Genomic DNA, 14,093 nt, shown 5'->3' on the forward strand with positions numbered 1-14,093 from the left:
ATACTCAGTGGGATTGCTAGATTGTATGATAGTTCTATTTTTAGTTTTTTGAGCCACTTCCATATCGTTTTCAAAAATGGCTGTACTAATTTGCATTCCTACCAACAGTATATAAGTTCCTATTTCTCTGCATTCTTGCCAACATTTGTTATTTTGTCTTTTTTTTTTTTTTTTTTTTTTTTTTTTTTTAGAGATGGGGTGTTACTATGTTCCCAGACTGGTCTTTATCCTGGGCTTAAGCAATCCTCTTGCCTCAGCCTCCCACAGTGCTGCGATTATAGGCAGTGCCACCATGCCCAGCTTATTTCTTACCTTTTTGACAATAGCCATTCTAACTGGGGTTTTGATTAGCATTTCCCTGACGATTACTAATATTGAGCATGGGATTTTTTTTTCCTTTCTTGCTGTTGTTTAAATTCCTTATATATTCTGTATGTTAGCCCCTTGTTAGATGAATAGTTTGCAAATATTTTCTCCCATTCTACAGATTGTCTCTTCACTTTGTTGATTGTTTCTTTTGCTGTGCAGAAAGCTTTTAGTTTAATATAGTCCTGTTTGCCAATTTTTGTTGTCTTAGCCATAAAAATATTTGCCTAGACCAATGTCCTGTAGCGTTCCTTGATGCTTTCTAGTTGTTTTGTATAGTTTCAGTTCTTATGTTTAAGTCTTTAATCCATTTTGAGTTGTTCTTTTTAGATGGTGAGAGATAGAGGTCTATTTTCACTTTTCTACATATGAATATTCAGTTTTCCTAGCATGATTTCTTGAAGAGGATGTCCTTTCCCCAATAAGACTTTGTCAGTTGGCTGCAAATATGTCGATTTATTTCTGGGTTCTCTAGTTCTGTTCCATTGGTCTGTGTGTGTCTGTTTTTATACAGATACCATACTGTTTTGATTCCAGTGGTTTTTGAATACCTTTATGTTTCATCAGGCTCTAATTTTTTTTTCTGGCAAGTGGATGTTCAAATGTTGAACCCTAAGAGGACTTAGGGCCTCAGCGAATTTTCCTGTTTCAATAAATGGTTTAGAATTATAGGTGGTGGTGTGACTTTTACCAGATGGTATTGAAGGTAGAGGATTTGCAGAAACCCTGTATCAGTCTTGTTTGTAAGCCCTCAGCTGTAACACAGTTACTAGAAGGGGGAATATATGCTCTGTGGAAGAAAGTTGAAACACCTCTTTTGGACAGCCAGCTTCACATTCAGTTAAGGGAAAGGAAATAAGCCTGTAGTTTACATTGCTCACAGAGTAAATCTGGGCAAACCCAAAACTAGTAAGTAGAGTAATAATTTTTTGTGTTACTAATTACAAACGCAATATTATTTCTTTAATTTTATCGAGCTCATTGGTCAGATATTATTGTTGTTTGTGTTACCATGACTTGATTAGAGTTGCTTAGCTGTTAAGTGTAGGATTAGATTTTGAACCAGGTCGCAACGCTTCTCACTCCAAAATCTGTACATGGCTTTATGAAAGGGAGTTGTGACTGTGTATTAGAAACCTATGATATGCCAGGCTTCATGATAGATACTTGTCCATTTAATTCTCACTGCAGTCCTGTGAGTTAGTTTGTAATATCCTAATTGATAACTATTTATATAGCTTGAGAGAGAGAGATGCAGATTTGAATCCACCCCAATCTGTAGCTGAGGCCCCATGTCCTTTTACTGTAGCATACTGTCTCCCATCTCTCCCATTTGCCATGGACTTCTCACGTCAGGTCTTGGGTCCCTTAGTTGTTTTTCCTGTCTGGAACTTTTTACCAATTGTGCCAAAATGGTAGGAAGATTCTTTCAGTATCTCTAGTAACTTAGGTTCTTGTCACATTCTTAACTAATTAGAAAAAGGAAAATTTGGGAAAAGGGTGATATTTTGTATCAGACAAATATTCTCAGTTTTCATTATCCTTGAACATGTCAAAGCAGATATGAAAATCAGTTCATAGGTGTTTTGAGATGAGTGGGCACAACAGTGGTAGAAAACAAGGCGGAGAAGTGAAAATAATTGAAGGGTTTGTTCACAAAGTACTTTTGATAATTTGGTGCTGTCTCTTCTCTTAGTTGCGGAACTGCTTTATTCACTGCAGTGGTGTGAAGAATTAGATAACCCACCTATTTTTCTAACTGGATTTTGTGAAATGCTTCAAAAAATGAATATTACGTATGATCACTTATGTGTACTTGGTAATACTTCTGGCCTTTTGCAGCAGTTATTTAACAGGTAAGAATCTCTTTCAATTTCTGTTTTTAAAATGACTCTGCTACTTCTTTATGGCTTTGCCTTCTCTAAGAGGTAACCCTACTTCATGCTAATGTTTCAGTCAGAGGATTGATCTAAATAATTCCCATTCTTAATGATAAATAGTGTATGAATTCTAAATACTTGATTTAACCTTCTCAGGGGAAGATATTTGTATTCTACATGTCTTATTAAATCCATAAATACATTCAGGGATCAGATGACAAAAAAGAAGTAGAAGCTTGTAGAAGTTGTTTTGATTTATCTGTGACTCATCCTCCCAGTTCTCTCAGATTCATCCTTTATCTTTTTTTTTTTTTTTTTTTTTTTGAGACGGAGTCTCACGCTGTTGCCCAGGCTGGAGTGCAGTGGCCCGATCTCGGCTCACTGCAAGCTCCGCCTCCCGGGTTCCCGCCATTCTCCTGCCTCAGCCTCCTGAGTAGCTGGGACTACAGGCGCCGCCACCACGCCCGGCTAATTTTTTGTATTTTTAGTAGAGACGGGGTTTCACTGTGGTCTCGATCTCCTGACCTTGTGATCCGCCCGCCTCGGCCTCCCAAAGTGCTGGGATTACAGGCTTGAGCCACCGCGCCCGGCCTCATCCTTTATCTTACGTGTTGTTATAGGTGTGTCTTAATGTTATGACCACAAAGCCCTCTCCCCTAGATTAGGAAGGCAGGTATGAAAACAGTCCTTGTAGAGGTTATAGTAGTAAGATGTTTAGCTTTTTGAAATTACCGTGTTGAACTGCTTTAAGAGTTTTATCACTTGCCGATAGTATTTTGAGCATGCTTTGCTGTGTCAGAGGACTCAGGCTTCCTTTCCAATCCCATTCTACTTAGTTGACACTCACAACTTCCCTCAGAACCAAAGAACCTCTTTGATTGTTCAACTTAAGCCAGCCTAGGTGTCCTCTGGGAGATGTCTTTTTCCCAGCTACAGCCTCTGGTTTTCAAGCCTGATCTCTAAGATCATCTCCCCTATTGGGACTGAAGAGACTGTGGAGTTTCCTAGGGATGAGAGCTCAATACCAACCGTGAAAGAGTGTTGAAAGCCTAAACTCCCAGTTCTTTGGATAATTACTGGCAGTTGCTTGGGTACAAAGTCTTAGGTTAATTGATGCCATCACAAGGTGCCTTATTTAATTCTGTAAAAGGAATCCAGCTAGCCAGTGTTTAAACATTTTATTCAGTACACTTTCAAAATGGAATATAATTTTTTTCTTTCCTTTTTTAGGTCCAGAGAACATGGCACACTGTGGTCTCTTATTATTGCTAAGTTGATCCTTTCCCGAAGCATTTCATCTGATGAAGTAAAACCACATTATAAGAGAAAAGAAAGGTATTCTTATTTAAAATGTTTTTACTTTGTAATTTACTGTAAATGGTCACTTTGGCAGCCCCTAATTAATGAATAATCTCTACTGAATCAAGAAAACAGGTTTAGGAAATGAGGAAATTAAAGACCTCAAGGCAAATTAAATTGTTTTAGGTTAGGAACATACCTTTTTATTTATTTATTTATTTTTGAGACAGGGTCTCACTCTGTTGCCCAGGCTGGAGTTCAGTGGTACGAACATGGCTCACTGTAGCCTCAACCTCCCGTGGTCAAGTGCTCCTCCCACCACACCCTCCTGAGTAACTGGGACCACAGGTGTGCACCAGCACACATGGCTAATTTTGTAATTTTGTAGGAATGGGGTCTCTCGCCATGTTGCCCAGGCTGGTCTTGAACTCCTGGGCTTAAGCAGTCCTGCTGCCTCAGCCTCCCAAAGGTCTGGAATTACAGGTGTGAGCCACCATGTCTGGCCCACACCTTTTTTTTTTAAAGTAAGTAGTTTTAACTCCATAGCCTTTTGTTGTAGAATTTTATACGGTACTTTTTTTTTTTTTAAGCCAACAGCATTTCATGAACTTGTTTTCTTTTCCCCAGAAATCTTTCTGATAGAAATATTTTCTTTTGCCCTTTCCTAATACTCTTTTTCCATCACTTTATTTGCTATATGGAAATGACAGGGAAAGTTACTCTTCTCTTAAATAACATCATCCTATTGAAGTATGTTCTAGAAAAGTAACAAATATGTTCTGTTCTTCAGACAAAGAGGTAGCTTGTGGGTTTGGGTGTGCTGGTGAAGCTCAGCATTCAAATTAATACTTAGCTGAGATTTACCAAGAGGCACTCTGAATTTACTGATTTACCAAGAAGAATTCTGAAATGATAGATACGTGTTTGGGCATAGTAGAATTCTAAATTAAATTTTGATCATTTTTTATCTTAAAAGTTTTATTTTTTTTTATTTTTTATTTTTTTTGTAAAAGTTTTAAAAAACTTTTTATTTTGAGGTTAATTGTGGATTCACATGAATGTGTAAGAAGTAATACAAAGAATAAAAATCATATATCTACCCAGTGGTACTGTTTTGCATAACTTTAGCATAGTATTATAACCAAGGAAAAGGTGTTGATACAGTCAGTTGACTTAGTTTACATGCACATGTTTGTGTATGTTTGTGTGTGTGAGAGATAGAGTGTGTATGTGTTCTATGTAGCTCACATCTGTGACCACCACCACAGTCAACTACAGAACAGTTTCATTATCAGGATCCCTTAGGTTATCCATATATAGCCTCAGCCACCTCCCTTCCCATTGTCCTGATCTCTAGCAACCACTAATCTGTTCTCTATGTTTGTAATTATGTCATTTAAGAATATTATATAAATGGAATTGGCCAGGTGCAGAGGCTCATGCCTGTAATCCCAGCACTTTGGAAGGCTGAGGTGAGAGGACAGCTTAAGCCCAGGAGTTCGAGAGCAGCCTGGGTAACATGGCAAAACCCCATCTCTACAAAAAATACAAAAATTAGCTAGGTGTGTTGGTGTGCACCTGTAGTTTCAGCTACTCATCAAGCTGAGGTGGGAGGATCACTTGAGCTCAGGAGGCGGAGGTTGCAGTAAAGGCGGAGGTTGCAGAGAACAGAGATCACGCCACTGCACTCCAGCCTGGGCAACAGAATGAGACCCAGTCTCAAAACAAACAAAACAAGACAAAAAACAATATTATATAAATGGAATCATACTGTATGTAACTTTTTGACATTAGCTTTTGTAGCATAATTAAAATTTTTTTCTGATTATAAAAGTAATATGAAATTAGCTAAAGAACTATTGGAACTAATTACTAAGGAGATGGATGTATACCACACAAAAATGAGTAACTTTTTTATTCACCCATAGTAATAAATTTAAAAAATGGTATGGGAAAAAAAGATTCCATTCACAATGACAACAAAAACTATAAATACTTAGAAATAAATTTAAAAAAAAAAATTGTAAAACTTGAATAAAGATCTCAAAAGAAGGTGGGAAGATTAATTGTAAAAATGATTGTGTCAACCTATAATTTCAGTGCAATCTCAATCAATTTCAGCAGTTTTTGAAAAACTTAGTAAACTGTTCTGAACTTAGTATACATTTGAAGAAAAAGTTATCAAAAATAAGAAATTTTTCAAAAAAGTGAAAGAAACTGCATACCAAATATAAAATATAATATTGAATTATAGTAATTAAGCAGTATGAAATTGAAGAGTAGACAAATCAGTGTATACAGTCCAGAAACCTATTCACACATATATGTGAATTTAGTTTTTAATATAGGTGGCATTTCAAATCAGTGTGGTGAATAAATAATAATGATATGAAAATTGGTCATGTGTTTGGAAGAAAAATACTGAGACCTTCTCCTTTACATTATATGTAAATATATATATATATATATATATATATATTTGATTTTGCAAAAATGAAAACTTCTTGCAACCTAAGTGCCCATCAGTGGATAAATGGATAGATAAAAGTGTGATATAACCATATAATGGAATATTATTCAGCCTTAAAAGGGAAAGAAATTCTGACATGCTACAGTCTGTATGAACCTTGAGGACATTATGCTGAGTGAAATAAGCCAGTTACAAAAAGACGGATACTCTATGATTCCTTTTATAGAGTAGTCAGATTCATAGGGATAGAAAGTAGAAGGTGGTTGCCTGGGGCCGACGGTGAGAGAGGAATGCAGCATTCATGTTTAGTGGGTAGAGTTTCAATTTTGCAGAATGAAGAGGTCTGAAGATAGTTGCACAATAGTGTGAATGGACTTAACACTGCAGAACTCTACACTTAAAAATGGCTAATACATTAATTACATGTGTATTTTATGACAGTTAAAATTTTGTATATAGTATTTATGAAAGATGAAAACTGTGACAAAAATATAAAGATTACCGGGACAAATGACAATGGGAGAGGACATTTGCAAATCAACAAAAAGTATCTGTAATATGTAGATAGTTTATATAAATCAGTAAAACCCTCCAAATTGAAAAATTTATCAAAGACTTAAAGAGGCAACTCATAGGTGAAATGGTCAAAGGTAGGTCAATACTGAAATGTGAAATATGAAAGGATTTGCCTTACTAATAATGATAGAAGTACAAATTAAAAGCAATGGTTTTATCCACTATATTGCCAAGAATCAAAAAGATTCATTAAGTGTGCAGCTAAACAGTCCCACCTGTGCATTTTCGGTGACAGTGTAAATTGATTATGAGTTTTCAGAAGCAATTTGAAATTGCCAACATATAATACATTCAAACCTTTGAGCTTTCAATTCCACTTCTAGGAATTTAGCCCGAAGAGGTATTTATACATTCGCAGAATAGTATCTTCTTAAGGATATTTATTGCAGCATTATGTGTGAGGGCAAAAATTTGGGGGGGAAAGAAACCTAATGTTCACGGATAGGGAAATAGTTATGACACATCCATAGTACAGAGTGTTAGGTAGATTTTATTTTTGTTATATAGCTTTAAAACAATAATTTATACATTCTGACAGAAAGTATATATAAGTGGTAAATGATAGAACAATATGTTTAGTGTCATCCCTTTTATATGAATAAAACCCAACTATATATATGCACAAATATGAGTATCAGTTCGAAGAAAGGACACACAGGCCTGTAATCCCAGCACTTTGTGGGGCCGAGGCGGGTGGATCACCTGAGGTCAGGAGTTCGCGACCAGCCTGACTAACATGGTGAAACCCTGTCTCTACTAAATACAAAAAAATTAGCCAGACGTGGTGGTGCATGCCTGTAATCCGAGCTACTTGGGAGGCTGAGACAGGAGAATCACTTGTACCTGGGAGGCGGAGGTTGCATTGAGCTGAGATCATACGTTGTACCCCATCCTGGGCAACAAGAGTGAAACTCCGTCTCAAAAAAAAAAAAAAAAAAAAAAAAGAGAAAGGACACACAACTGGTACTATTTATTTAAGTTGAATCAATTGACTTTTTTTTTTCTTTTTTTTTGAGATGGAGTCTTGCACCGTCGCCAGGGCTGGAGTGCAGTGGCGCGATCTCAGCTCACTGCAACTTCCGCCTCCCAGGTGCAAGCGATTCTCCTGCCTCAGCCTCCTGAGTAGCTGGGATTATAGGCGCCTGCCACCACACTCGGCTAATTTTTTGTATATTTAGTAGAGATGGGGTTTCACTACGTTCGCCAGGCTGGTCTCAAATGCCTGACTTCATGATCTACCCTCCTCAGCCTCCCAAAGTGTTGGGATTACAGGCGTGAGCCACTATGCCTGGCAGTTGACTCTTTTTTTTAAAAAGAGAACATAATGTCATGTGGCTAGTGTATTTTTTAAAAATCATACATGGGGAAATGTTATATATGCTCATTTAAAAAATTTATGCAGAAAAAAGGAGCAAACAAAAATATTTCAAGTCAGCACTTGTTAAAACCTATCATAGTTTCTTTTTATGTAATTATATGTGATAGAATTATTCATCTTTTTCAATAGTCCCAAATAAAAGGAATATATGAAATAACTGTATGTTTGGAAGAAATCTAACTTGTGCTTTTTCTTTTCTTTAAACAGTTTTTTCCCACTAACTGAAGGCAATTTGCATACCATTCAAAGTCTATGTCCATTTTTGTCAAAAGAAGAAAAGAAAGAATTTAGTGCTCAATGTATACCTGCTCTTTTGGGCTGGACTAAGAAAGATCTTTGGAGTACTAATGGTTAGTTGCTTGATAATAAATATTTCATTAATTTAATTATTGCTTGAGATGAAGAACTGTTTCTAATATATAAGACCATATCTATTAGAGGTAAATTGAATTACAGCTGATTTGTCCTGAGATTATATGGATGAGTGTCATTAGACAATGGCTGTTACCATTTTACAGTACAAAAATGCTGGGCCTTGAGGGAAGACTTACACCCAGAAATACCTTCTAACCATTTCTTTTCTATCTACAGCTTTTTAAAGCTGTGCCTCATTTCTCCCTAGCCAACCAATGACTGAACATATAAAGGCAAAAATAGCTTCTGTTGTATTTAAAACACTGCACTTTTCATTTGTTTATAAATTTTTTTTTTTTTTTTTTTTTTTGAGACGGAGTCTCGCTCTGTCGCCCAGGCTGGAGTGCAGTGGTGTGATCTCGGCTCACTGCAAGCTCCGCCTCGCGGGTTCACGCCATTCTCCAGCCTCAGCCTCCCGAGTAGCTGGGACTACAGGTGCCCGCCACAGCACCCGGCTAATTTTTTGTATTTTTAGTAGAGACGGGGTTTCACTGTGTTAGCCAGGATGGTCTGGATCTTCTGACCTCGTGATCCGCCTGCCTCGGCCTCCCAAAGTGCTGGGATTACAGGCGTGAGCCACCACGCCCGGCCTTTTTTTTTTTTTTTTTTCCTGAGATAGGGTCTCACTCTGTTGCCCAGGCTGAAGTGCAGTGGCGCGATCTCGGCTCACTGCAAGCTCCGCCTCCCACCTTCACGCTGTTCTCCTGCCTCAGCCTCCTGAGTAGCTGAGACTACAGGCGCCTGCCACCACACCTGGCTAATTTTTTGTATTTTTTTGGTAGAGATGTGGTTTCATCATGTTGGCCAGGATGGTCTTGATCTCCTGACCTCATGATCCGCCTGCCTTGGCCTCCCAAAGTGCTGGGATTATAGGCGTGAGCCACTGCGCCCGGCCTGTTTATTAATTTAATCAACACTTATGAGCACCCACTACATGGTAGTTCCTGTTGTAGAGAAGACAAATGTGAAGTTGTATCATGTGATAACTGATGTAGCAAAAAGATGGATTATGTATACAAGTGGCAGAAAGGAAGGAGTTTCCACTCTGCTTTGAGGGTGTTAGTGGCGATTTCATAAAGATAAATATTTCTACTGGGTGTTGAAGGATAAATCGTTTCCCATATGGACATAGTTGGGGAAGGGCATTCCAGGTACACAAACATACAAGAGTACAGATTGTTCATTTTGGCTGGTATATAAGATAGAAGGTTGGGGACAGAGGATGTTAAGATACATCAGTGGATGGATTTTGAGGAATGGTAGAGATTCTAAAGAGAGAGTCCAGGCCGGGCGCGGTGGCTCAAGCCTGTAATCCCAGCACTTTGGGAGGCCGAGACGGGCGGATCACAAGGTCAGGAGATCGAGACCATCCTGGCTGACACGGTGAAACCCCGTCTCTACTTTAAAAATACAAAAAACTAGCCGGGCGAGGTAGCGGGCGCCTGTAGTCCCAGCTACTCGGGAGGCTGAGGCAGGAGAATGGTGTGAACCCGGGAGGCGGAGCTTGCAGTGAGCTGAGATCCGGCCACTGCACTCCAGCCTGGGCAGCAGAGCGAGACTCCGTCTCAAAAAAAAAAAAAAAAAAAAAAGAGGGTCCACATCAGAGTTTACCACATATACTAGCTGCTATTGAGTGAATGAATGTGTAAATTATGAAACACTATGTTCTCTTTTCCATTTGCTCTTTCCAGCTACTCTGTAGCTGTAGGTTTTTTTTTTTATTTGAATGATGAGTTTGCTGAATATGTCCTGCACTTAAGAAATCAAAACAAAAGCAGCATAAGTCCGTTTAAATTACAGTATCATTCCCTTACTTTCCCCTCCCCCAAACTCTCTATTGTGTGCTAGGTATGGAGACAGAGTCTCTGTCCTTTGGAGCTTATAAGCTCATTTGTGGACTCTTACATAAAAGCCATTTGTAGAGTTCTTAACCTGAGCACTTCTCAAGAAAGTCTTTTACTTTTCAAAGTGGACTTTTTAAATATAGCCGTAGAGTTCTTAAAAATTTTTAATTTTCATTTTGAATTTTACTTCAGGAGGTTTTGGACATCTTGCCATTTTCAATTCTTGTTTGCAAACCAAAAGTATAGATGATGGGGAGCTATTACATGGAATATTGAAAATCATAATATCCTGGAAGAAAGAGCATGAAGATATTTTTCTTTTCAGTTGGTAAGTGATGCTTTATACTATGTTTTTCCTTCAGTATACAATTCAGACAAAGATGACATCTGTGTCACAATTTTGTAGAGTAATTATGGTAGACATTTAAGTCAGTTATTTATGAGTATATAAGATTTAAATAACATTTTTTCTAATTGAATGTCAATATAATTATTATTTTGTTGTCATTTGTTTTTGTCTTCATCACAGTAATCTATCAGAAGCAAGTCCAGAGGTACTGGGTGTAAATATAGAAATAATCCGGTTTCTTTCCCTATTTCTGAAATATTGCTCATCCCCTTTGGCAGAGAGTGAGTGGGACTTCATCATGTGCTCCATGTTGGCTTGGTTGGAGGTAAATTAACGTGATATGTCATCACCTCTTGTGGGTCTTTGTACATACTTTTGCATCAGAACTATCTACCAATCTCATTCTTTAAGTGATGATTGTAATTGGTTCCTTTGCATAATTTAAAACACTTTATAGATGTTCTTCTTACCAGCTACAATTTGACAGAATAGTAAGATGATAGATTTTTAATGACTACCAGCATCATTCAGTGACCAAATCTCCTGTTATTAAAATGCTTTCTCCATTAGCTTATTATAATATTTGCAGCACAGCCCTTTTAGGTTTTATCTGTTAATGACAATTATTTTGGTCTTTTTTGGTTATAATTAGATTGTTTCTAAAACATACTGTATGAATATTGTGAGAGTAATGCATTAAATAGCAAATTCAGAGGGAATTAGTGTAATTTTATGACCCAGAGCAACCAGAGGTATATTACTTGTGGGCTCCAAGGCAGCAAGTTGGTCAGGGTCGAATTGGTCTCAATCTCTGCTTTGCCTGCTATTAGCTATGTGACTTCGAGTTTTATTTTTTTTAAATTTATTTTTATTTTTATTTTTTTTTTGAGACGGAGTCTCGCTCTGCCGCCCAGGCTGGAGTGCAGTGGCCCGATCTCAGCTCACTGCAAGCTCCGCCTCCCGGGTTCACGCCATTCTCCTGCCTCAGCCTCCCGAGTAGCTGGGACTACAGACGCCCGCCACCGCGCCCGGCTAGTTTTTTGTATTTTTTAGTAGAGACGGGGTTTCACCGTGTTAGCCAGGATGGTCTCGATCTCCTGACCTCGTGGTCTGCCCCTCTCGGCCTCCCAAAGTGCTGGGATTACAGGCTTGAGCCACCGCGCCCGGCCGTGACTTCGAGTTTTAAACTTAAACTCAGCTTTCTTTCTTTCTTTTTCTTCCTTTTTTTTTTTTTTTTTTAATTTGAGAGGAGTCTCGCTCTGTTGCTTAGGCTGGAGTGCGGTGGCGCAATCTTGGCTCACTGCAACCTCCGTCTTCTGGGTTCAAGCAATTCTTGCGCCTCAGCCTCCCAAATAGCAGGATTACAGACACCCACCAGCATGCCTGACTAATTTTTATATTTTTAGTAGAGATGCAGTTTCACCATTTTGACCAGGCTGGTCTCAAACTCCTGCCCTCATGTGACCCACCCGCCTCAGCCTCTGAGCCACTGTGCCTGGCCGATTTTCTTATTTTAAAATAATAACTTACAACTTGTAGGGCTACTGAGAAGATTAGAAATGTGTATTTTATGTATCTGACTTAGTGTTTTCTTCCATAGTTTAGAAATTAAAAAGGGCATTCGAGAATAAATTATTTGTTAATGATTCTAATTCATGGTATTTAATTTTGAAGAAAAAAGTTATTTTGATATAAAATTGTTTTATTTCTCCTGAGACTACATACTTCAACTGCTTTTCATTTTAAAATTCAAAGAAATGAAAGAAAGGCTTTTCTTTATATTGGCTTTATTTGTAGTGTTCTGGTAGAAGTCTGTTTACCTATTTCATTTTTATTGTTTTTTTCAGACAACAAGTGAGAATCAGGCATTGTATTCTATTCCACTTGTGCAACTGTTTGCCTGTGTCAGCTGTGATTTGGCCTGTGACCTCAGTGCTTTTTTTGATTCCACAACTCTGGATACCGTTGGCAATCTTCCTGTAAATCTAATCAGTGAATGGAAAGAATTTTTTTCCCAAGGCATCCACAGTTTGCTTTTACCTATTTTGGTGACTGTTACAGGCAAGTGAAAAAGGGAATAATAATGAGATTGATTCATTGGAAATGACTTACTGAAAAATTCAAAACCAAAAATTTTGATGTTTAAATCAAATAATACTAAATAGTAAAAGAAAAAGCCAGAAAAGAAAGCTTGGCTTCTCAGAAGCATCATATATGCTTCTACTTTACAGACAAAAATTGAAAAATGGCAAGGTATCCAATGACTGTTGCAAATTAAAATAATAGTAATTCAGATAACATGAATGGATCACGTGAATAGAACCTGTTGAACATTTGCTTTCTTTTTAGATGAGGATCAGATAAAAGTCATGAAAACAGTTGAGATTAACTGGAATATATATTCAGGTCATGTTTCTAGTTAAGAGTGCTTTATTGTTGATGTCTAGTTTTTATTTCATTTTCTTAAATGATACTTGATTGTGAATCAGTTAAGCTATACTAACTTTCTTTTGGGACGGGCATGTTTCTTTCCTTTTTGTCATTAGGAGAAAACAAAGATGTGTCTGAAACGTCCTTTCAGAATGCAATGCTGAAACCCATGTGTGAAACATTAACATATATCTCAAAGGAACAGCTATTGAGTCACAAACTTCCTGCAAGATTAGTTGCTGACCAAAAAACAAACTTACCAGAATATCTCCAGACTTTGTTAAATACATTGGCCCCATTACTTCTCTTCAGAGCTAGGCCTGTGCAAATTGCTGTTTATCATATGCTATACAAGTAAGAATTCATCCAATTGAATCAATGTTACAATGATCTAAAAAAATAGAATATATGCTTAGTTTTTACTTTTAATCATTTAAAAAAGTAAAAGTTTTAAAAGAAGGAGATCTGACTGCTTCACTTATAGGGACACTAAGTTGCCTGATCTTTTAGGTTATTGTTTTCTATACACAATTTATATTTCAATAGTCCTGGCTATAGTAGTTGTTTTAGAGAAAACTCATTAAAACATTTACTTATTATAAAATAAGTATTGGTCTTTCTGCTCTTGAGCATGACTTAATATAACAGTTTAATATCACATATTTTAAAATAATGTTCTGATTTCTAGATTGATGCCTGAATTACCACAATATGATCAGGATAATCTAAAGACATATGGAGATGAAGAAGAAGAGCCGGCCCTGTAAGGTTTTTTAAATAATTTGTTTTATTAAATTCTTATAATCCATCTCACTTATAATGTCTTTAGAGGACTGGAGCAGCACAGAAGCTATAAATTAGAGTTATATTCATTCTACTATAAATTAGAGTTATATTCATATCTGTAACATATAAATGAAATCTAGATTTCACCCAAAAGATTGTTTCTCTCTCTTAATTGTTCTTAAATCATATTTTCTGTTTGCTACTGTTGAGTAAAACTATCTTTGGCCATATGGTGGCTGTGGAAAGAGTGTATCAGTTCAAATATCTATTGAGCATCCACTTTGTGCAGAGTATTAATTAA

At 37.2% G+C, this 14,093-nt stretch overlaps 1 protein-coding gene across 2 annotated transcripts in view; it reads left to right on the top strand.

The window, feature by feature from the left end:
* The window catches only part of LTN1 (listerin E3 ubiquitin protein ligase 1), a 67,023-nt gene that overhangs the window by 37,335 nt on the left and 15,595 nt on the right, over positions 1-14,093 (top strand). For both annotated transcript variants that reach the window (XM_050784704.1, XM_050784705.1), the window contains 8 exons: positions 2,063-2,222; positions 3,477-3,581; positions 8,177-8,319; positions 10,420-10,555; positions 10,757-10,901; positions 12,424-12,637; positions 13,123-13,360; positions 13,695-13,769. In XM_050784704.1, the coding sequence (XP_050640661.1) occupies positions 2,063-2,222; positions 3,477-3,581; positions 8,177-8,319; positions 10,420-10,555; positions 10,757-10,901; positions 12,424-12,637; positions 13,123-13,360; positions 13,695-13,769 (1,216 nt within the window). The remainder of the gene's footprint in view (positions 1-2,062; positions 2,223-3,476; positions 3,582-8,176; positions 8,320-10,419; positions 10,556-10,756; positions 10,902-12,423; positions 12,638-13,122; positions 13,361-13,694; positions 13,770-14,093) is intronic.

The sequence above is a fragment of the Macaca thibetana genome, chromosome 3 (assembly GCF_024542745.1).
Source record: "Macaca thibetana thibetana isolate TM-01 chromosome 3, ASM2454274v1, whole genome shotgun sequence".
In the NCBI taxonomy this organism is placed as follows: Eukaryota; Metazoa; Chordata; class Mammalia; order Primates; family Cercopithecidae; genus Macaca; species Macaca thibetana.